The sequence below is a fragment of the Schistocerca gregaria genome, chromosome 2 (assembly GCF_023897955.1).
Source record: "Schistocerca gregaria isolate iqSchGreg1 chromosome 2, iqSchGreg1.2, whole genome shotgun sequence".
In the NCBI taxonomy this organism is placed as follows: Eukaryota; Metazoa; Arthropoda; class Insecta; order Orthoptera; family Acrididae; genus Schistocerca; species Schistocerca gregaria.
This window is the reverse complement of record NC_064921.1, coordinates 636,485,861-636,510,998: the sequence shown is the minus strand read 5'-3', so window position 1 is coordinate 636,510,998 and position 25,138 is coordinate 636,485,861. Positions and strand designations below refer to the sequence as shown.

Here is a 25,138-nt window from a genome sequence, read left to right as displayed (position 1 = left end):
ACACCATCTGCGGCAGCGTTACATAATTACGGACCAATCAGAAGTCGTTTATGGACCATATAAGGTCACCAATGCAGTAGTTTGACCGTCAGTTGCTCCTGACAAAGACGATCGAGGTAATCGTCGAAAGCTTGAGGTTCTGCCCTGAATTGACGAGGCAAGAAATCAGAGAATGTGTTATGCTACACGTGTAAGCTGATTGTCAAATGTCTATCTGTATGAGGCTGTCTTTCCTACTGAGTGCAAAGATAATCAGCAGTAGGTAGGAACGAGAAATTAGACGCTATTTGTCCCTTGCATACCTCTGGCGCCTGGGCTATTTATGAGACACGTTAGATCTCCTCCTCCTCATTCTACTTACTTCATTCAGTTTGCTCTGAGCTATGCACAGTTGGGGTACACAAAGCGGGCATTTATGCGCCGTGCTTGATTGCTCTGGATTTTTATTTCGCACGTATCGAGTAAAACCACTAGAAGTAAATAATTCATTTCCAAATACGTTTTTTAAATTTAAGACAACCATTTCAAAAGAGTATGCTATCATCTTCATCTCTTAAAGTCTTTTGTTGTGTAATATCTTCATTGACGCTGACCATGTAAACATGTTATACAAAAGAAGATTTTTAAGACCTGGAGATGACTCCATAGTCTGTTGAATCTTGACTGATGAATGGTTTTTAACAATTAAACAGATCGCCCTTCAGTTCTCTCAAAATAAGAAAAGTAAATCATTTACAAATACATAAAAAACAATCAGCCCCGATTGCGGTAATGAAACAAATCTTTACCTAAGTTTCAGCCCAAATAATTGAGCCTTTTTCAGAAGATAAACCTGAATCTATAATTTGTCTAAGAGGGCGTAGTCTAGAAATAAAACTAAAACAGCTTGAAAAGGCGTAGGCACATTTTAAAAATGCGGAACTTAAGTACTAAGTCAACACCTAGATTTAACTTAAGCTCTAGCGTGCGCCTCGTCTCCATGGACACCGTGCGGTGGGCCTCGGGAGCTCACGTGTAACTAACTAGACTAGATAACGCGCTGCAAACCAACATGGCGGGTAACATTGCACATGTCTAACTGAGACCATGAATGCCAAAGATAAAAGACCAACGCAATTATATCTTAAAACAAATAACTTATAGAGAGGTTGAAAATCTTAAACATAAAGCCTCTGCGCTAGGTTGCGACTAAAATGTAACAAACTATGCATGGATTTATATAAGTTCGAACACACTACCCCGACTTACACTATTAGAATATATCGGCCCTTTGACAACGAATGCTGCATAACGCACCCATCGTTATTAATGAAAGACGACATAGGACATAAAACAGCGATACTGTAGTACATAAACGCCATAATACAATAATCTCGGTTAACCTATTCACAGATGGTCGAGTAGGTGTTATCAGTTGATGTAAATATACTTCTTATTGCTGACACGCACTGAATGAGGAATATTATCAAGATTAATATTTTATCTTATTACTAAAAATAACGCGTAAGTGAACGAACAACGCCACTTCATCGCCATGTATAAGCAAATGACCAGCATAGGTCAAATTATGTTTTACGTGTAAAAATATGGTAATTGCACGTCCGGTCACGCAGTTACCATATTAAGTCAAGTCTTGGTGTTGACGTAGTACTTATGTACCGCATTTTTAAAATGTGAGTACGCCTATTCAGGCTGTTTTAGATTTATTTCTAGACTATGCCCTCTTAGACAAATTATAGATTCAGGTATATCTTCTGAAGAAGGCACAATTATTTGGGCTAAAACCTAGGTAAAGGTTGGTTTTATTACCGCAGTCGAGGCTGGTAGTTTCTTATATATTAGATTATCACGATTGCTGACTGTGCTGCAATGTTGAAAGTAAAAAAATCATTTCAAAATGCCTTTCAACACAGTAACACTCCTCTACCCTGATAAATTTTGCGAGGATTGAAGAGTGACCACGAAGAAGACGCCAGCAGCTGTAGGGAGCAGCTGCCACCAGCTACAGGCGACGTAACCGAGACAGCAGTGCGTTCCGGCGGTGCCAGACACGTTCGCATTGCTTCTCATTGAATTTACTCATACTTTTGCAGTAGCTGCGTTATACAGTTATACATTTACTTCGCACTGTTTACATGCAACAAGGAATTGGGCTGAGTAAGTCGATACAGGGAGCTAAAGGCTATTTACACTTTGTACAGAAAGCAGATGGCAGTTATAAGAGTCGAGGGGCATGAAAGGGAAGCAGTGGTTGGGAAGCGAATGACACAGGGTTGTAGTCTCTCCCCGATGCTATTCAATCTGTATATTGAGCAAGCAGTAAAGAAAACGAAAGAAAAGTTCGGAGTAGGAATTAAAATCCATGGAGAAGAAATAAAAACTTTGAGGTTCGCCGATGACATTGGAAATATGTCAGAGACAGCAAAGGACTTGGAAGAGCAGTTGAAAGGAATGGACAGTGCCTTGAAAGGAGGGTATAAGATGAACAGCAACAAAAGCAAAACGAGGATAATGGGATGTAGTCGAATTAAGTCGGAGGATGCTGCGGGTATTAGATTAGGATATGAGACACTTAAAGTAGTAAAGGAGTTTTGCTATTTGGGGAGCAAAATAACTGATGATGGTCGAAGTAGAGAGGATATAAAATGTAGACTGGCAATGGCAAGGAAAGCGTTTCTGAAGAAGAGAAATTTGTTAACATCGAGTATTGAGTTAAGTGTCAGGAAGTTGTTTCTGAAAGTATTTGTATGGAGTGTAGCCATGTGTGGAAGTGAAACATGGACGATAAATATTTTGGACAAGAAGAGAATAGAAGCTTTCGAAATGTGGTGCTACAGAAAAATGCTGAAGATTAGATGGGTAGATCACATAACTAATGAGGAAGTGTTGAATAGGATTGGGAAGAAGAGGAGTTTGTGGCACAACTTGACTAGAAGAAGATATCGGTTGGTAGGACATGTTCTGAGGCATCAAGGGATCAGCATGGAGGGTAAAAATCGTAGAGGGAGACCAAGATACGAATACATTAAGCAGATTCAGAAGGACGTAGGCTGCAGCAGGTACTGGGAGATGAAGAGGCTTGCACAGGATAGAGTAGCATGGAGAGCTGCATCAAACCAGTCTCGACTGAAGACCACAAGAACAACAACAACAACATAATAATAATAATAATCTTTATTTTAATATTTAAACTTTATGATTGCCACTCGCAATTTACCTCTAGTCACTTATTAGAACAGGCTTTATTAATAGGGAAAATGAGTTTAGCAATTGGTACGCGGATGATTAAATTTGGAAACGTTCTATAAATTTACGCAAACTATTAAATGATTTAATTAAGATGTAAATTGCTTAGGTATTTCAACTCCCGTTTTCAAATGACAGAAAGGTCACTTTACAGCCAATGGTTTATGTAACAGTTGATACTTAGAGCTGAAGTTTTGAAATTAGACCTGTGACTGATAAATGGTTTGACTATGTCTGTTTGGAGTCAGTTCATATCAAGTTTTTACATTTATTATAATGGAAGCTTCATGCCAGGTCACTGTCTCAAGAATTTTGACATCTTGTTGTGACAAGATGGTAATCCCTTACATATTCTTCCTACAATCCCCAACTCTCCCTGTGTGATTTCTACACTTTTGGAGCCCTAAATAAAGACATTCGTGCCATCGATTTGCTTCGGATGAAACGGTGCACGTCTGGTAATCATAGTTCCGTAGGCAACTGCAAGCATTATTCCATGAAACAACTGGTTGTCTTGTCTCAGAAGGAGATAGACCTATTAACATTTGTGGCGATTACTTTTGAAATAATAAGGTGTTTGGTTAGTTTTTTCCCAACTATGTCGTTTTCATTTAACTGTACCTTATATAAGCGACGATCAAAACGTTTTCGTTCGAGGACGTTGCTGCAGCACATCTGCAACGTAGCGCAATACAATGCATGTATGTAAGCAGCGACGTGTAGGCAAGGGATTAATGCGGCATTCGTGTCATTCTGACGTGCGTACAGTGAATGCAAAAATGTGACATACGGTGACGTAATTACCGTGCGCGTCCAAACAGGACGGAGAACGAAGAACGTGTATAGGGCAGCACGTATGTCCAAAATCCCCGTTGTGGACGGTTGTGGAATGGTGCGCTGCTGCTCCATGGTAAAACAAATGCCTTAGGTGTTACGGAAATTCAAGAGGGGAACACTGGAGCATATGTTCGGCACTACTGTTCTCTCCCCATACGATTTCAGTCCTTCGGTCTCCTAGAAAAGCCTTGAAGGGTGGATGATATCCGTCGGACGATGATTGCAGCTTGAGGGTACGGACTTCTTCAGGCAGCAGGACACAGTGTTTTACCTAACGGGTATCTCCAACCTGGTGCGTCGGTGGAACAGTTGCCTCACTGTTCAGGACCAATTTGCATGAGTGGCTTGTCGATTCTGGACTGTACAGCTTTCGAATGGGAATTTTTTGATCGCCCCTTACTTTATCCTTACCGTGACACTTGCCTGCAACGCCAGCAGGCGGCATCGAGTCTTGCGGTGGACAATGGTCGTAGTGTTTTGCTACTAAGTATAAATTTCATGTGGGTTACGGTGGCTGTTAAATTATTGTTGTTGTTGTGGCCTTCAGTCCAAAGACTGGTTTGATGCAGCTCTGCACGCTACTCTTTCCTGAGCAAGTCACTTAATCTCCGACTACCTTGTGCAACCCTCATCCTCTTGAATCTGTTTACCGTCTCCCTCTACAATTATCACCCGCCACACTTCCCTTTAATACTAACTTGGTGATCCGTTGATGTTTCAGAATGTGTCCTATCAACCAATCCCTTCATTCAATCAGGTTGTGCCACGAGTATTTTGTCTCTCCAGTTCTACTCAGTACCTCTTCATTACTTACGTGATCTACCTTCTAATCTTCAGCATTCTCCCCTAGCACCACGCTTCAAAAGGTTTTATTCTCTTCTTGTCTAAACTGTTTATCGTCCATGTTTTACTTCTGTACACGGCTATACTCCAGACAAATATCTTCAGAAAAGATTTACTATCGCTCAACTCTACATTCGAAGTTAATCAATTTCTCTTCTTCAGAAACACCTTTCTTACCATTTCTAGCCTACATTTTGTATCCTATCTACTTCGGCAATCATCGTTATTTTGCTGCCCTATCTATTACTTTAAGTGTCCATTTCCCGATCTAATTCACTCAGCACTGCCTGATTTACTTATAATTCGACTACATTCCATTATCCTTGTCTTGCGTTTCATTGATGTTCGTCTTATACTCTCCTTTCAGGACAATGTCCTTTCCATCTTTTGCTGTCTCTGACATAACTACAATGTCATCGGCAAACCTAAATGCTTTTATTTCTTCTTCATGAACCCAAATTAGTTCTAAAAACTTTTCTTTGGTTTCCTTTGGTGCTTGCTTAATATGCAGATTGTTATGCCGGAGCCAAGGTAGCTGCTGAGGACCGGCAAACCATCTTACACCACAGAGGACAGGGTTGTCTATGTCCAAGGCATACCAAAAGCATCATGGTAAATACCGGCTATTTACATACAAGATAATGGAAAGAGACATTTCGAGCACTACTTCCTGCAGTGGGAGCTAGAGACATGGCCTGCAGGAAGTATCACTACGCCAAAACCTGATTGGCTGGAGCAGCTATTTAGGGGCTAGAACCAGCCCCGAAGTTCAGTTCACTCCGGATACCGAGCTCGTGGTCTTCGACCGCTGGAGATTACATCGTCGTCTCTGAATTGGACTTTTACCAGTGTGTGTATGTGTGTGTGTGTGTGTGTGTGTGTGTGTGTGTGTGTGTGTGTGTGTGTGTGTGTGTGTGTTTTGCCATGAACCTTTGTGGAAAATCAGAAGTGAACTTTTGTTTGCCTCAATTAGGAGACTTTTACTGGCATCGATATTGTTACCTTTCTTTGGTGGTTCAGTCATCGAGATTGTAAACTTACATAAATAAAAGTTGTGTTTGTTAAAAAATTTCGAATTGTCAGTCACAACACAAGTGGCCATGAGTTGGTGCCTGCGTGTGTCTTCCTCATGGTGGAAGTTGTACTTCAGCAGCTGGTCCAAAGTTTGCATGACTTACTATAAAGTTTTCAACAGTTTTGCAAGAAATCTCAGGATACACAGGAAAGTTTATTTACGGAACTCCTGCAAAACTGCCCGGTTCCTCCATCCCAAAATTTCTTGCTTTCAACGAGGATGCTGAAGACTGGGAAACATACGAGAAGCAGCTCCAGCAGCATTTTAAAATCCACCAGCTTGTCCAAGAGGCTGTTCGTAGTTCCTACTTTTTGTCCTGGAACCAATCCTAAGTGTATGTTCTCTTGACGAAACTCCAACCTCGAACAGCAGATTCTTTGACTCTCTCCCAGATTTGTGAGTTTCTCGCGACTTACTACAGACAATGGTTCCACATGTTGGCTGCCCGTGTCGAATAATTTTACCACTGTTGCAAGACGCCTGGCCAATCCTATCGCCAGTGGGTAGCGGAACTTCAAGGTTTCACCAGGAGATGTCACTTCAACACACGAGTCTCCAAAGAATCCTACGCGGACGAGATGGTCCGCAACCATCTCATCCAGGCCGCCCCTGACTCAGTTTTCGGGCGCGACGCCCTGAGACTCGACGATCCTACTGTGGACGAGATCATTGATCTAGCATTCAAGTACGAAGTCTTTACGGCGGCCGACAAGCGTTTGGAATCCGGGCTGGAAGTGACTGCCCTCCACGACCAGAACGCCTCGGAGCCCGTTGCATCAGTAGCGGTAGTCGAAGACGTTGCCGCCATCCGTCCAATGACCAGCGCCGACCGTCCTGTTCTGCACAGCCTCGACTGGGCAGCCGCCATGTTCAGGAATTCACGCCCTCGGACGGCTCCACGGGTCCGGTGCAGACCGTCGGTGCACGGAGGCCCCCGTGCCCTCGCCAGCGCCGTTAGCCCCTCCGGCTGCCGTCCTGCCTGGATTGCTTTCAGAAGCATGCAGAGGAAGACTGCCCTGACAGGTGGGCGTATTGTGCAGTGTGCACCTGTAACGGACATGTCAGTTCGGTCTGCCGATCTCAGCAGCCCACTCCTCATCTGGCCAATGACCATCGGATGCCTATACCCACGGATATCAACCAGGTGCAGTCTTTGGGATCTTCCAAGCTGATGATCGATGTTCAGGTCAACGTTCGGCCGCTGCAGATGCAGATGGATACTGGAGCAGCCATCTCACTGATCAACTACTCCTCTTATGCGAAGATTGGGGCCACCCCTGGCGCCCACACCTCAGCGCCTCTTGGGTCAGTTCACGGCTTCCATCCTGTATAAATTGGTTCACCGGGAAGTTACCTTCCTTGTGGTCAAAAATGCAGCTACAGTGGAGCTCTATGGGTTGGATACCTTCCAGACCTTTGGCTTCGCCATCGACAACAGTGTTCATATGGTGTCTTCCCAGGTTTCGTGTCTGGCAGTCAATACCTTGTGCATGGAACTCCAGGACCTATACACGTTGGGCTTCAGCTGTGCTCAGGATTTTCAAGCGTCACTCCAGCTGAAACCGTCTGCCATCCCGAAGTATTTCTGGGACCGGCAGGTTCCACACGCCTTCCAGCAGCCTCTTCAACAAAAAATGGACCGTCTCACCATGGAGGGACTCATCACTCCAGTCCGTTACAGTGTGTGGGCACCCCTGGTCGGCCTCAAGAGACCAGATGGGTGTCATCAAGTTTGTGGCAACTTCAAGACTATGCTTAACCCTCAACTAGAGATTTAAGACTATCCCCTCCCGTGTCTCGAGTACCTGTTTTCCAAGCTCTTCTCCAAGCTCGCAGGGGGACAATTTTTTTTCGAAGATCGATCTTGCTGAGGCCTACCTCCAAATACATTTTGATGAGCTTTCTACTCACTTGGCTGTCGTCAACACACCGTTTGGGCTGTTCTGGTTGAACTGCCTCATGTATGGCATTGATAGTGCATCAGCCATCTTTCAGCGTTACTTGGAACGTCTCTTGCAGGATGTGCCAGGTTGTATCAACTACTTTGACGACATCGTCGTCATCAGCTGTATCGCGGATGAACATCTCAGTCATCTGCGACAGTTGTTCCTGCACCTGCGGACTGCGGGCCTAAAGTGCAACCTTGCTAAATGCTTCTTTTTTCAGCCTACTATCTCCTACCTGGGTCACATCATTTCCCATGATGGCACATCACCTACCTCCTCCAACAATGCCACTATAGCGGTCCTTCCTCATCCGCACAATGTCCATGAATTGCAGTCTTTCCTGGGTAAAATTGCTTACTATCGAAATTTCATTCCTTCCGCCGCCCAGATGGCGGCGCCCCTCCATCACCTATGTCGAAACAACATGCCTTTTCATTGGTCCCAGGGTTGTGAATTGGCTTTCCAAACCTTAAAGCAGAGGTTTCACTCTGCGGCGTGTCTTATGTCATATAACCTCTCTGTTCCTCTCCTCTTGGCTATGGACACCTCAGACTATGGTGTTGGGGCTGTCCTTTTGCACCGTCTGCCGGATGGATCGGAATGCCTGGTGGCATACATATCTAAAGCCTTTACAGATGCCCAATGCAAATATTCCCAAATTGAAAAGGAGGCCATAGCCGTCGTGTTTGCCTGTACCAAATTCCTCTGCACCTATACGGTACATCTTCTCGCTTAATACTGACCGTAAGCCCCTTGTGGCCTTATTTTCCCTGTCAGCCAAGTTACCCATGAAGACTTCCCACCGCATGCAGCGATGGGCCCTATTCCTTTCACGTTTTAGGTACACCATCCATTTCCAGCCCACAGTCCAGCATGCCAACGCCGATGCCTTGTCTTGGCTCCCCTCCGGCCAGAATTTAGCATTCAATTCATTGGACCTCCTAATTTTCCAGGCCGATGACGACATACAGGATGTGTTAGCTGCATTCCCAGTCACAGCTGAGAGGGTGGCCACAGCGATGACCGCAGATCTGCTCCTGCAACAGGTGCACCACTACGTTCTCCATGGCTGGCCGACACTTCCTCCACCTCACACCAGGGCTGACCTCCGATTCCCCTTCTCCATCCACCATCAATTGGTAGCCATCAATGGGGTGTTGGTCCATGCAGAAAATGACGCCAATCCATGAGTCATTGTACCAACTTCCCAGTGGTCCTGGATTCTCCATATCTTACATCAAGATCACTGTGGTATTGATCAGATGAAAACCCTCACACATCACCAAGTCTTCAGGATAGGCATGACATGATGTGAAGCGCATCGTCAGGGGTTGTCAGCAGTGTACCATGGCCCTTCCCACACAACGCTGATCCTTCTAATCCTGGCCGGCCGCTTTCCTGCCATGGGAATGCATCCATGTGGATTTTGTGGCGCCCTTCCTTGGCGCTTACTAGTTACTCACCACAGATGCCTACTTCCACTTCCCTTTCATTATCCAATGCTCCTCTGTCACCACAGAGAATACCATCATGGCCCTGTTAAAAATATTTTCCATTGGAGGCGTTCCCATCACTTCGGTATCTAACAATGGCCCGCAATTTCGCAATCAAGAGTTCGCCAAATTCTGCCACAATAATGGTATCCACCATGTCTTTACCCCTCCTTTCCATCCCCAGTCCAATGGAGAGGCAGAGCACCTTGTTTGCACTTTTAAAATTCTGATGAAGAAGTACAAGGAGGACCGTTCTCCAGAAGAAGCTCTTACGTTATTACTCAGTAGCTACAGGGCCAAACCAGTGGGTGACAAGAGTCAAGCCGAATTGCTCCATGGTCGCCAGTCTCGGATCCCACTCCATCTCCTCTTGCCACAGATTGTACTTCATGCCCTGCCCAGCACTTCCCGATATTCATCTGGCTCCAAGGTGTGGGCTCGCAGTTTCCGGCCCAGCCCAGCTGGCTTCCAGGGGTCATTATCAGGCCCCATGGTCGACAACTGTTCGACGCATGCCTGGACGACAGGGTAGTTTCACGTCACTGCGACCAACTGGGTCCTCGTTTCATCAACCAGCTGCAGCCCCAAACATTGGCTCCTCTGTCTCTCCCATCGCCGCCCCTTCCTTGGGGCCTATGTTGATGCCCTCTCATCAGTTAGTGGATGATCTTCCCGGAGACAGCCAGCAGACGCTGTCTGCTAGCCCCAAGCCACCACATACTCTGGACCCGGGGCAGCTCTGGGACCTTCCCCTGAACCCATTTCCTGGTCTCTCTTTGGCGCCGCCTCGGTTGGACGACGCGAACGTCCCGATGCCGCTTGCCTAGCCCAACGTCGCCTCGCAGCCGCCACTGCTTCAGTATTCCAGCCACCTCGCGTGGAAGGCGGCGCCCTACTTTCCTGCGGCAGGGTTCCACCGCCTCCTTTAGGAGGACTTAGCTGTAGATCAGCCTACGGCACCGGGCTATATTGGTACTCTCTCCCCCGCGGTCATCTATGCCGCACCAGCTTTTCCAAGGGGGGAGGGGTGTTATGCTGTAGCCAAGGTAGCCCCTGAGGGCCAGCAAACAACATTACATCTCAAAGGATGGGGTTGTCTATGTTCAAGGTATACCAAACGCACCATGTAAACATGCAATATAAACAGACATTCCGAGCACTACTTCCTGCACGGGGAGCTCGAGACATGGCCTGCAGGAAGTATCACTACGCCTAAACCTGATTGGCTGGAGACAGCTCTTTAGGGGCTAGAACCAACCCCAAAGTTCAGTTCACTCCGGATACCGTGGACTTAGACCGCTGGAGATTACGTCTTCGCCTCTGAATTGGACTTTTACTAGTGTATGTGTATGTGTTGCCTCAATTTGGAGACATTTATTGGCATCGTTATTGTTACCTTTCTTTGGTGATTAAGTCATCAATCTTGTAAACTTATATAAATAAAAGTTGTGTTTGTGAAACGATTGTGAACTGTCAGGTAAAACACAGATTGAATAACACCGGGGACAGGCTACGACCCTGTCTCAGTCCATTCTCAAGCACTGCTTCCCTTTCATGATCTTCGACTCTTATAACGGCCGTCTGGTTTCTATACATGTTGTAAATAGTCTTTTGCTCCCTCTGTTTTACCCCTGCTACTTTCAGAATTTCAAAGAGCTTATTCCAGTCATCATTGTCAAAAGCTTTCCCTATGTCTACAAAAGCTATAAACGTAGGTTTGCCTTTCCTTAACCTATGTTCTAAGATAAGTCGTAGAGTCAGTATTACCTCCCGCGTACCTACATTTCTCTGAAATCCGATCTGATCTTCCCCAAGGTCAGCTTCTACCACTTTTTCCATTTTTCCGTAAAGAATTAGTGTTAGTATTTTGCAACCATGACTTATTAAAGTGATAGTTCGGTTATTTTCTCACCTTTCAGCAACTGCATTTAAATATCAGTCAGTCAACTGCAGTGAGCGACAGCAGTTAAATTACCTCACAGAATTTTAAGACAGTCCAGGCAGAAGTACTTTGGCAAACCGTCACTGCACAGCGTAAAGGCAGTCAGCTGACCTTTAGCTTGAGAGGCACGAGCATGGTGGGCTGGAGTGCAGGTTGTGTCGGTGTTCGCAGGCGCGTGCCATGCGGACGACCTGGGCTACCTGTTCTCGATGCAGCTGCCTCTGCTGCCGGCGCCGGCGCCATCGTCGCTGGAGGAACTCACCATAGAGCGCATGACCACCATGTGGACCGACTTCGCCAAGACTGGGTGAGTTATAGCCATCGGGTTTCAGCCACTTTTGATGCTCTGCATGGTAGTGGTTTTGCGTTTTCGATTATTTCATGAACTCACCAAATCTTTCTCGCGTGTAGGCTTTTAGCTGGCTGGAAAGATTCACTGTGATGTGTGAGAATTGACATGGTGGCGTCCAACACTATCGATGCTGAATTTCTGGGGTCACATCTTTGTTAAGAGATTGAGAATTGGCCGCGCAGGATTAGCCGAGCTGTCTAGGGCGCTACAGTCATGGACTGTGCGGCTGATCCCGGCGGAGGTTCGAGTCATCCCTCGGGCGTGGTAGTGTGTGTTTGTCCTTAGGATAATTTAGTTTACGTCGTGTGTAATCTTAGGGACTGATGACCTTAGCAGTTAAGTCCCATAAGATTTCACACACGTTTGAACATTTTTGAACATTGAGAACTATATTTTGTGCTTGTAACTCTTGACCTTGTAACTCTTCCCTACCCACAGATAAGTAATTCCCCACCTCCACGGCCGGTCGGTGAAGCCGAGCGGTTCTAGGCGCTTCAGTCTGGAACCGCGAGACCGCTACGGTCGCAGGTTCGAATCCTCCCTCTGGCGTGGATGTGTGTGATGTCCTTAGGTTAGTTAGGTTTAAGTAGTTCTAAGTTCTGGGGGACTGACGACCTCAGATGTTAAGTCCCATAGTGCTCAGAGCCATTTGAACCACCTCAACGGAAATTCTCGGTTCACCATGTGGTAGTGCCAACCTTCTCGTCGTACTGCAGATGTTTCTGCCTAAACTTGCTGCATGAATATACAGGGACAGGTGAAACAATTACAAACAAGAAAAATATATGAGAATTTTAATGTAATTTACATATATTCTTCAACTCAAATGAAATTTGAGGAAGTGTTTCCATTACGGGAGCCTCTAATTCATAAAGATGTATTGTCACTGTCAGTAGACCAGTGCAAATACGAAAATGAATTGAAAAATTATTAAAGAGGTAGACTAGTTCGCTTACTCCAGTTGTAGCTTTTCGAAACGGAACCGTAAGCTGGCAGCAGATAAAGTAGTTACAGGAATCAAGGAAAATAATTCGAATTTCAAATACACTCGAGGAGAAACGACACACATAAAGAAATGCACTTTTTATCTCGGCATGAGAGCCCTTACAGATTCGTCACAGGAGCAGCATAGGCCACAGTGCTTACCAGCGACAGCACGTAGACGTCCAGCTCAACATAGAGTCGACTCCAGGTGCTAGGCTTGTAAAACTACCGTAAGCTATCGTAGACTGACCGAAGTAAGCGTAGACTACGGTAGTTTCCCTTGTAGACTTGGTCAGTTAAGATCGTAGCCACATTACCTGTACGTCAGGTGTGTTGCAGACCTGTCGTGCATTGCCTCGTTTCAACCGCTTTGTTTGCGTTTGCGATCAGTGTCTTACTAGATTCCACTAGAAACCAAAAGCGGGAAATCGTCTAGAAACTGAGTGAGAATCTATCAACGAGGCTCCAACACTTCGTCGACTTTATATAACACATGTTTCTGTTACCCAAAAGAACTTCCCCCATAATCATTAATAGCGGGGAACTCTCGCCTTTGATTACCATGAAGAACGTTCTATTGCGTACAAAGTGACAACTACTACACAGTTATCTTTATTTTCATGCATGTAAGCTATACTTGCATCAAAAGTAATTCCTTTATCAAAAGCGCAGAAGTTACTCGACCAACTTTATGACTTATAAAATGCAGTTTATATTTTGTAATGATATAAAATGCGAGAAACGAATAAGATGTGACTGAGTAAAGAATGAGGCGGAGAGCGGTATCTCCGACCGTTTTATAACCTGGGTAATGTGCGCCGTGACTAAAATCGTAGTCAACATTGCCATATCAGCAGGAAAGCTGCACTGATCCACCTCTGTTGTGACTTTATGGTGGAGACGAGAAACTACTTAGCTGAAGGGTTGCCCCCTCCACGTAACGCCAGCACGAAGAGAAGTAGACGACCGTTTCTCTACGCAACCGCGAGGATCACGAACAAAATTTGAAAGGAAACATCTTTTCCTAATGGCCAACGTGATATTGGTATTTTTAATAAAAGTGATTCACAGGAATCACATAATCATTCTGACACCACTGTCTGATAATCCTATCCTTCTCGGACATATTCAGAATTTCGCACATAATAAGCTAATTGGGAGATATTTGCAAATCTTGCTTAATATACGAGTACATGTCATAGATCCATGCTTGTCGTGATTAGATTCGTAATTCCATCGGCTGTCAGAATCTAGGATCAGACTTTAGTTGTACTGATTCATAACATTCTGTTTCTTTGTACGGACTGGATATAGTGGTTTACTTGGCCTTGGTAACGTGAGTATGAACCGCTTTGGAAAAGTCTGTGACGTAGATACTCCACGCAAACAAATGATCGTGAAAATAGCAACTCCCAGGAAGAAGGATTCAAATGAATCCCAATTCTGTGGATGTTAGCAACAGTGCATCAAAATTCTGGATTACTGTTGCTGAGAGGTAGCGCACGTGCTGGCGCAGCAACGTTCTCTTTTGTGCGACGTTGAAGATCAATATTACATCCCGCTCAGTCAATGCCGAGCGTCCAAACAAAACAGAAGCGTGAAAACAACTGTCGATTTTCCTCTCGACCCCAAACGGCATAGTCTCAACATGTGAGTTAGTTCCTGGAAATCTGTTTTTACAGCGTGACATTTCAGTCCATGCGGAGCATACTGCTTGCCACGCCGGTGATGCTTGTGTGGAACCGATGGATATTTACAGGTCGTTTTCAGTCATGAACGGAGATTGACCACAGCTCTCAATGGCCTTCATTTTGCTCACATCGGATATTCAGTTTCCTCCATCGCTCGATGCTGGAACTATACGAGTGATATGTCAGTTCAACGCTGTCTCTTTATGCCTGGACTGGTGGTACAAACTTTGTTGCGACCATTGTTTCTGGAACACCCCATCATCATTTGTGGGCTGAGTGACACACCGGAATGCTGCCCAGATTTTTATGTGACACATCAAAGACGTTTCGTGTGAGAAAAGTCTTTCAAGCAACTTCAAATGCCATAATTCAGTAGGGCTATGCTCACCTTGGCGAGGAAAGCCGAAATCATCTTCAAAGAGCGACAGATATCATTGCTTCTTTGCCTCCATGTTCGCCTGATGTGGGTGAACAGTGTTTGCTCGCGATCTTGTTAGTCATAATGAACCATCGACCACTGTTGATTCTTTGAGGACTGGTGTAGAAACAATATGAAGTGAAATTCTTTGAAAAAAATGCTGGCTATCTTTGATTCGATATTACGAAATTTAGAGCTTGTAATTTGCATAATTTTTGAATTCTTCAACTCATAGAGCATATATAGTTGTGGAATCATAATAATTTATGTATTATCATGTAGATAATTTGTGTTACAATATTCATTCCAGCCACGTGTATCATCTTTGGTCTCGCAATTTCCATTCGAATGTTAGTTTAAAATGATCACGTCGGTCATTACGCCCTTCCATCCAATCTCCCGTCCACGCGAAAGACCTGTACTTCATCCTGGCAAGGGTTTTACAACTGAAATTGTAATCGAAAAGGATCCAAGTACAGATTACACACTTCTTGTAGGTTAGTAGGAGGTAGTTTTGTAATTGTGAAATGGCTTTGTAGCCATCCCAGACATGAGTGACAAGCTGACATTTGAAGAATTTCTGGTGCTATATAGGGTGTTCAGAAACAGTCTGAAAAGCTTGTAAGGCTGTTGCAGGGGAAGTTGCGCTGAAAAAATAATTGCTAAGAGAAAAATTCGATACGTTTCACCGTTCTCGAGTTATTCAGCATTGAAGTTGGCAAGTCATGTCGGCACACACACGAATTCAAGCAGCCTGCTAGAGACATTGACCGACCTATCTCGCAATGGGGAAAAATGTATTAACAGTTATGGCGCTCACTTTTGAATGAATAAGGAGTTTACTTACATTTCTTCCATCTGTCTCGTTTTCATTTGACTGCCCTTTATAGTTTCTAGATCCCAGCCGCCAGGTAATCTCAGTCTGTACCATACGAAAGATGCTAAAATTATAGCTTTCCCTTCCTCGGTGCACTCTATCGGCTGAATTATTATTTTCCATTCCTGAGTCAGTTACATACTTTTCGCGTCACTCCATGACCCTTTCACTTGGCTTGGGAGTTCTCTTTCTGTTTCTTTTTTCTTCCTTTGTGGTTAGCAACAGACTCTCCAGACACAGAAAAAAGAGAGGAGAGGCAGACGCGCCATCGGACAATAACGACCACATGTATCTTCTGCGTATCTGATTGTATCGGTTACGACACTAATCCGTCCAATTTTTAAATTTCTATATAAAATGTTATCCTGTGAGGAACAGTACCAATTTTGCTGAAAAGTAGGATCGATTACCATTGCAACCAGTTCAACCAGGTCTGACGATGGATCAAATGAAGCGAAATCTTTTTTTTTTGGTCAAATTAAACCAATATACACTCCTGGAAATTGAAATAAGAACACCGTGAATTCATTGTCCCAGGAAGGGGAAACTTTATTGACACATTCCTGGGGTCAGATACATCACATGACCACACTGACAGAACCACAGGCACTTAGACACAGGCAACAGAGCATGCACAATGTCGGCACTAGTACAGTGTATATCCACCTTTCGCAGCAATGCAGGCTGCTATTCTCCCATGGAGACGATTGTAGAGATGCTGGATGTAGTCCTGTGGAACGGCTTGCCATACCATTTCCACCTGGCGCCTCAGTTGGACCAGCGTTCGTGCTGGACGTGCAGACCGCATGAGACGACGCTTCATCCAGTCCCAAACATGCTCAATGGGGGACAGATCCGGAGATCTTGCTGGCCAGGGTAGTTGACTTACACCTTCTAGAGCACGTTGGGTGGCACGGGATACATGCGGACGTGCATTGTCCTGTTGGAACAGCAAGTTCCCTTGCCGGTCTAGGAATGGTAGAACGATGGGTTCGATGACGGTTTGGATGTACCGTGCACTATTCAGTGTCCCCTCGACGATCACCAGAGGTGTACGGCCAGTGTAGGAGATCGCTCCCCACACCATGATGCCGGGTGTTGGCCCTGTGTGCCTCGGTCGTATGCAGTCCTGATTGTGGCGCTCACCTGCACGGCGCCAAACACGCATACGACCATCATTGGCACCAAGGCAGAAGCGACTCTCATCGCTGAAGACGACACGTCTCCATTCGTCCCTCCATTCACGCCTGTCGCGACACCACTAGAGGCGGGCTGCACGATGTTGGGGCGTGAGCGGAAGACGGCCTAACGGTGTGCGGGACCGTAGCCCAGCTTCATGGAGACGGTTGCGAATGGTCCTCGCCGATACCCCAGGAGCAACAGTGTCCCTAATTTTCTGGGAAGTGGCGGTGCGGTCCCCTACGGCACTGCGTAGGATTCTACGGTCTTGGCGTGCATCCGTGCGTCGCTGCGGTCCGGTCCCAGGTCGACGGGCACGTGCACCTTCCGCCGACCACTGGCGACGACATCGATGTACTGTGGAGACCTCATGCCCCACGTGTTGAGCAATTCGGCGGTACGTCCACCCGGCCTCCCGCATGCCCACTATACGCCCTCGCTCAAAGTCCGTCAACTGCACATACGGTTCACGTCCACGCTGTCGCGGCATGCTACCAGTGTTAAAGACTGCGATGGAGCTCCGTATGCCACGCCAAACTGGCTGACACTGACGGCGGCGGTGCACAAATGCTGCGCAGCTAGCGCCATTCGACAGCCAACACCGCGGTTCCTGGTGTGTTCGCTGTTCCATGCGTGTGATCATTGCTTGTACAGCCCTCTCGCAGTGTCCGGAGCAAGTATGGTGGGTCTGACACACCGGTGTCAATGTGTTCTTTCTTCCATTTCCAGGAGGTAGATGGATAGTAAAAAAAACTGCTTTATAACAACTGATGGTTTTTCTCCCAGGGCAAGTAATCTTTTTCAACTTCAAGACAAATTTTACTTATAGGCTCGTGTGCATAAAAATTCTCTCCAGTCCCTTGAACGCTTTGTTTTAAATACAAGTTGAAAAATACATTGCCTTCTCTCAGTAATTTTAACAGTGCTGAGTTGTAAAAGCGTTGTTAGATGTCACCGTCACCCAACCGTCATCAACTTTCATAACAAGGGGAAAGGAAGAATTTTTGTGTGTGCTGTTTCATTTCGAACATTGCTGTTGAATTGTATCTCAACACTTATTTCGCCTCGCGATTTTCTGGTTCCGAAACTACTGAGATGTTAAAATCTACTACCGATTCGTAGAAAGTTAAATGCTTGGTAGGATGTAGAGTGTTATTTTATAAGTATCTCTTAGCGATTAGAACATTATTTTCTAGGCTCTTCTGTTATTTGTAATGAATATCATACGACAGGCAACTTGACTTCCAGACCACGTCATTCACTGATAATGCATTTAGTAGTGACAAAGGTTGGTATGTGTGTAATTACGAAATTAAGTATCAATTATATGTTCTTCATACTGTAGTTATTATCTTCCTCTGGCCGAAAGTAAAACAAATAATAGGAAGAACATGTTTTTCAGTTTGCTTAATCATCATGTAACCACTCTACTTAGGAAATAGCTTTCGTCTACGGTAACGCACATTTTACATAAGTTAAATATTTCAGGAAAAGGAAAGAAGAAAAATTAGTGTTTATCTCGCGCTGACAACGAAATTACTTGAGACGGAGCGCACGCTCGTACTGCACAAGGACGAAATAGGAAGTCCCTGTCACTGTCGCCTTTATAAATCAACCTTCCAGGAGTGACTGAAGTTCTATTTCTAAGAACCTTATCAGTCGTTGCAAGCAAGCTGAGACAATTAAGACGAGATGTTGGCCCATGTAGATCGAATTTGTAAGCTTCACCCGTAATATATTGTCCTCATCGTTTACATAGCGTGTTCCACAGATGAACAAGATATTTTTTAAAATTAAAGACCAATACATGTCAAACGCCTGTGGCTCAGTAGCGCTGCCCCAGCATGCGTGTTACAAAATTAGGCCATTCAACGTCTTATCAGACTTACTGGCCAGGTCTTTCACAGTACATCTGTAATGTCGTGGTGAGTGACAGCGATCGCAGTAGCTAACATATAATTTTTGCCAGAGCAATTGCAATATCACTCAGCCAAGACACTGGAATCAGGTCAAAGGCGGGCCGACGTTGCGAAACGGCACGATTTCCGTCCGTCCTTCAGTGTCCTGTCAGCGTGGACGAAGTTCCAGTCCACTGTAAACATTCGTAAAAAACTAAACTCCTCCCGAACAGACCATGAAGGCCCTACGGTGCCGTCCAGCCACCGTGTCATCATAAGCCCATAGGGGTCACTGGATGCTGATATGGAGGGGCATGTGGTCAGCACATCGCTCTTCCGGCAGTATGTTAGTTTCCGAGAACGGAGCCGCTATTTCTCAATCAATTAGCTCCTCAGTTTGCTTCACAATGGCTGAGTGCACCCCGCTTGTAACCTCACTGGTTGCTCGAATGCATAGGCGCAACGCGGCAGTCCACTCACTGTATACATTGTTGCTGACCAAGGCATCTCGATGTAAGAAAGTTCCTGGCAGATTAAAACTTTGTGCCGGTGCGTGAATCGAACCTAGAACCTTTGCCTTTCGCAGGCTAGGGCTCTACCGACTAAGCTATCGTGTGCGCCTCAGAGCCAGTCCTCACAGCTTTACTTCCGCCCGGACCTAAGGGTCGTGAATCGTAGATGGATAGCTCAGTCGGTGGAACACTAGCCCGCGAAAGGAAAAGGTCTCGTGTTCGAGCCTCGGTCCGGCACACAGTTTTAATCTGTCAAGGAGTTTCGAATCAGTGCATACTCCGTTACAGACTGAAAATTCATTCTAGATGTCTAAGTACTTTCCACAAATGGTTTCATGCGGACGACTTACATCCAGCTGTGGTCGTACCACTTAAATAGCATCAGAAAAAAAGCGTTCTAAATGAGACAGACTCTATAGTAATTTGGTCCTCAAGCATCATCACTTAGTTTCGGTTATTTACTATTCTACATCTTTGTATGGAGTGGTGGATGTCTTCTAAATAACAGTCTCGTATGACTGCTTCCAGTTTATGAGTCCACCATCTTCAGTTCTGGTTGTCGAATATACACAGCTATACATAGCACTGATTCTCATACTTCCAAAAAACTTCACAGGTTCTATTGGAAGGAAGATAAATGGCAACGTCTCCTCCACAATGAGGTCGTTAGGCACAAAGCATGAGCATAGACGGGGGAAGGAAATAGATTCTGCCTTTTCAAAGGAACTATCCTTGTATTTGCCTCGAGCGATTTCTCATTAGTCGGTTTACTCATTCCTGAGTGTCGTGACCTGATTTCCTCATTCATTCTTAGTTAGTTGAAATCTCAGAGAGATGTCTCCATCCACAGCGATCTTCGGCCTTTCTTAATATGATGTGAAGAGGCAGGCTGGTAATCTACTTCACTTGATCCAGCCATCTATTTGCTGCTCTCCCACGTGGTCTTCTGCCCTCAGTTTTTCCCTGCACGATGGTCTTCTCTAAATTATCCCCATTCCTTCTCAACATGTGCCCAAGGAACAAGGAACTGAAGCCATTTTTGGTCGATGTTGTTTACTTTGCAATACAGTGTTTCACAGTGTTGTTTCCCCTCTAGCTATTGCTAATTGCTTGTCACTAATAATAAAGCCATCTATGACTTCTACCATCCACGTGCGCGGTTTGAACTCTCGGGTGATGCTGTTTATCTCCTTGAATAGGTCAGGGGTTGTATTTAGTTTTTGATGTTGTTCAATGTCATCACAAATTCTGGTGAGATATTGTGTATTGCCAATTCGGCACCTGCGCTGTATTTTGCGCCAAAGTTCTTTGCTTTCCATATTTATAGAGATTATTGTACGGACCAAAACAAAAACAAATTCTAGTAAACATGGACTCTAAAATGCATTCGTTAAGAGCTATGAGCACTTGTTCATCTTCGCCACTGTAAAATTTATCTGTTCTACTGAACGAGTCTTAACAGCTATCAAAGTATGCATTTTAGAGCCTATGTGTACAACTCTTTTTTTTTTCTTTTTTTGTCCATATTATCACTTCTCAAAATATGGACTGTTTATAGCTCCCAAAATATGGAAACTATGAGGTTTCCGTTGAGTTGTTTAGCATAGCCCTGAGATGCTACAGATTATACCCTTGGTGACGTACAGAGATGGAATTCTCACCATAACAACATGCAATTTTGTTTTTAAGAAAAACAAGGTCTCGGAACAGATAAAGACTTATTAAATGAAAATTACTACGGGTGGCTCAGCTAAGTATGAGAGTATGGGCACCGCCATCTCACACACAAATCGATAACGGAACCATCAGACTATGAAAGGAAACAAATGTCACTATAAAAAGCCGATTTATTACCAAAAGAAATTAAAGATGTTTTATCCACTGAATCAAAAATACAAAAATTAATAAGTGGACAAGGGATTATAAATAGCCTTCGCACTGTCGGGTGGAGTCACGAAACAATGATATAAAGCTGTGTCGTAAATATGCCTAAAGATTATCTAAAAGGTTAATGAATTAAAGACAAGCCCCACATAAGTGTGGAAGAACACCAGTACTCATGCCCAACCGCATGGCAGATGCAACTAGCTGACTGTGTAAATTAGATCATCAAAACGATACCCTCATGCAACTTCTTACTTCATAATCACCTCGTGTCGATGGATGTAAAGGCGGCCCATGCTTATCGCGCTAAAAATGTGTGAGGGTAGATGACGGCTGCAGTTGTGGCTGATAATTCTAAGTACGGCACAGCCTCTGTGTTCTACTTTAAGCTGGAGACATCTTGTCCTGCTGTTCGCTGCAGTAACCTGTAGTAAGCATCTTCTATGGTGCCCTGAGGAGAAGTGTTCTCTTACTCTCCGCTATGAAATTAAGCTCGTTCTGCCAGCGTTGGAATCTCGCCAGCCAACTGCAGCAGACCTTGCGAGTTCCGACCAGCGATAATGTAATAAACAAGTTTAACAACTCTTACGGACTTCGTTGTGCTTAATCAGCGAGGTATATTTCTCCCTTGGTGTGGAGAAGAAGACAGAGAATCTCTCACACTATGTAAAAGATTTCAAGTTACGGCCAATGTGAAGACGTCCACATACACATGCGTGGTAATTCTTCCCTGCTACCAAAGCAGTTAATTTGAGCCAACTGGAGAACCTGCTACTAAAATTTGAATAAACATTCCGGTTTGCTCATCTGGGCTTAACAGCTCTTCCCTTGCTTTGTAGGCTCGTGTTCCCTCTAGACTTTCAGATTTTTATCTCTGCTAAAAAGTTCTCCTTTCATCCTTCACACAATGAAATTTTATGGCATGCTGACCATCATTATTCCATGCCCCTGCTGTGCTGGGCCAGCAAACCGCTCTCCCTTGCACTTTATCTGTACAGGACTGGCTTTGGGCAGAAAACATCCTTACAATTTGTGTCATCCCCTAACGTGAATCCTGTCTTTCAAACAAAGAGCTAAAAACATCAAGACTGTCGTAATTACAAGACTCTTTACAGTATCCAGAGGAAAAGAGGTGTAGAATTAATTAGAGATGCATTCATTGGCAGTTGTTAATATTGATGGCAATTTTCTTGCAGCGTTAGAGATTTGACTTAATTTCCAAGTGACAATTTTTGGAAAAAGCTGTATATAAGGAAAGCAAAGAGACTACAGTAGAAGAGATATATTTCACAGCATCAAGGATGAAGAAGTGTTCATAACTCTTAAGGTATGCATTTCAGAGCCTATGTTTGAGGGACTGTGTTTTGCATCGAATGATTGTTCCTGTCGTATCTCTGAAGACGTCCATTCCTCCTGTGACACTCTGTATGCACAACAGTGGACGCCTGAGCATCTCCTATGTGCAGTGTGCAGTGTGCAGGCCGTGAGTTGCCCATCCGCAGCACACTGGTCCTGTAAGGTATTAAGGTATTAAGTAATTTTATAAGTGGTGTCCACTATCAATCTAGCTGTAGGCCAAACTGTTGACTTTAGAGCCGTACACGTCTTTAAAGCCCATAAGAGCGAAATATACTATTCGAACCAGAGCATACAGCACTGGACGATCACCTTGACATTATGGATCTTTTGGCTGTTGATTGATTTTCCTCTTACTATCGACTTATTTGATGGTCGTTGTAGGCTGTTAATTTTTCCAGGATGCCAGACAAGAGGATTTTATCTCTCACTCATAGCTGGAAGATTCATCTGCAGCTGTTTTTCATGCTGTCTTTCTTAAGTCGGATGCGTCATCCCAGTTTTTAATCTTTAGATTCAGTTTCCTTGTCTCAAAATTCCTCTATTTGCTCTCTGAAAATTTCCATTGCCGCTCACTACGTTGAGGTGGTATGAAAACCCCAATCTTCCTTTTCTTCAGTTGAAACTTCTGTGGTGTTCTACCAGAATTCTGCAGCTTTTAAGTAAGATTATATGGGGCTTGAGTTCATCTTCGTCTGAATACATGGATATTGATCCCTCTGTCTTGGAAGCTCTTGTGGGCCTTTTCTCAAGTTACTAGGTTCACAAATTACTGTGAAAGAATTTAACTATCTTTTTTTGCGGTCATCGAATCACGATCTCTTCGTTGAGAGTGCCTAACTAAATCCTGTACGCTATTACATTCCTTTTATTGGTCCTGACGTACTTCCGGTTACGTTTCTCAGAAGGCTTTGTTTCACTTTCTTTCCAGTCAAGGAAATTATCATGTCGATGTTTGCCAGTTCGATTCACACTCTTAGTTTGGGATCGTGGAGTTTCATAAGTTTGTGACCAGGTCGTTAATATATTCTAATAGCATTGTTTCCCTCTTCAAACATATCGTTTAGAAACATTTCGTAAGTGCCTTCGACTGATTTTGCCGCTTCCTCAAACTGCACAACATTTGATTTCAATTTGCTTGCACTAAAGAGTGAATCTGCTTTAGTAATTGCGATGAATTTTATGTAGCGTTGTTGTGTAGTGATGAATTTTTCGTACCATCTAGCTTAGGAAGCCAATGTTCATGAACTGCATTTATTAATTCTAAACAACACCCTTATGTGTGCTTACAATCAATAAAAATATACGGAATAGTTGTGCCAGCTTCAGGCATGTAGTTCAGTTACACAACAATCGTTTTTGTTTCCACAAGCTGCACCTATTTTGGTGAATGGCAGTTATCACTGATAAGTACTTACTGCGAATTATTTGCATCTTAACCCAAGATAAAAAAAGAAAACAATAATATGCTTATTCTATTAATTATAATCTCAGAGTTCCTTTCCAGAATTTGAGAAACTACACTGAGATAAATGGAACGTTGGCAGATACACATTTACTTAGGTACGTTGGTGTATTTCGTTATCAGGTATTGGTGCCCGTGTTCAGTTTAAAACAGCAAGCATGAGATGGCAGCGTATCGGAATGTTTGGTGTTATTTTGAGTAGTTCCAGCGTGGCAGGAATGCACTTTCAGTAGTGACTATACATGATCGTCATCAGCTATTCTTCCATCGATCATATAGACAAGGCTACATTGTAAAGGTACCCACATTTAAGCTAGTGGGTTAATCACGCTACGTTCGTTTTGAAGGCGATATTTGTCGAACCCGCCTGAAGCTAATGCGCTGCGACGTACAGTCGCGTCAGAAAAAAAATATGAATCGTTACTTTTCATGCAAACCCTGACAGTCCAAAAATTTCAGTCTGTCGCTTTCAGATGCGCCGCCTGAGACCTGTTTGTGTTCCTCTCCACAGAGACCCGACCCCCCGAGCCGACGAGGGGGATGGAGGCGTAGCCACCCCGTGGTTGCCTTACGACGCCACTTCGCAGAACTTCCTCCGCATCGGCCGGCAGCTCAGCCTGGAGCAACACCTGTGGGCCGATCGCCGTCACTTCTGGAGCAATCTCACCTGCTGAAAGCGTCGCTCAGCCAGGTCACTCTTGTGGAGGCTGCAGATTGACTGTGAAAATAATCTATTGTGTCTCCGTGTTCGGAATGCCGCATGAAAACATGTTTCTGAAATAAAATCGTTCGTATATAACGTCAACATACCATTTCTTAAAATATGTATTTCCACATGTCCAGTCAGGCTGACTATTACATTCTTCTGAGAATATACCGACACTGCGATAGGAATTCAGATCCCCATTTGTCCATCCAAATACACGTTTTGTGCAGTCTTCCTGAGTCTGTCAAGTTTATGCTGTAGTTTCAGAACTGGACTCCTGTTTAGCAATAGAGGGACTCAAAAGCCTGTATGACCTTCCTGATTTGCGTTACCAACGATTAACGGGGGTCCAAGCATACAGAATATATTCCCAAATATGGGAGTGGCTCGAAGCCTTTTTAAGTAAAGGAATCCAGTATGTTGTCCTTGAAGGC

At 44.5% G+C, this 25,138-nt stretch overlaps 1 protein-coding gene across 1 annotated transcript in view; it reads left to right on the top strand.

Moving 5' to 3' along the window:
• LOC126334667 (juvenile hormone esterase-like) overlaps positions 1-24,803 on the top strand; it is a 191,635-nt gene extending 166,832 nt beyond the window's left edge. The window contains exons 9-10 of the mRNA XM_049997132.1: positions 11,554-11,689; positions 24,510-24,803. Of these exons, the coding sequence (XP_049853089.1) occupies positions 11,554-11,689; positions 24,510-24,672 (299 nt within the window). The 3' untranslated portion in view covers positions 24,673-24,803. The remainder of the gene's footprint in view (positions 1-11,553; positions 11,690-24,509) is intronic.
• Positions 24,804-25,138: the final 335 nt, after the last annotated feature.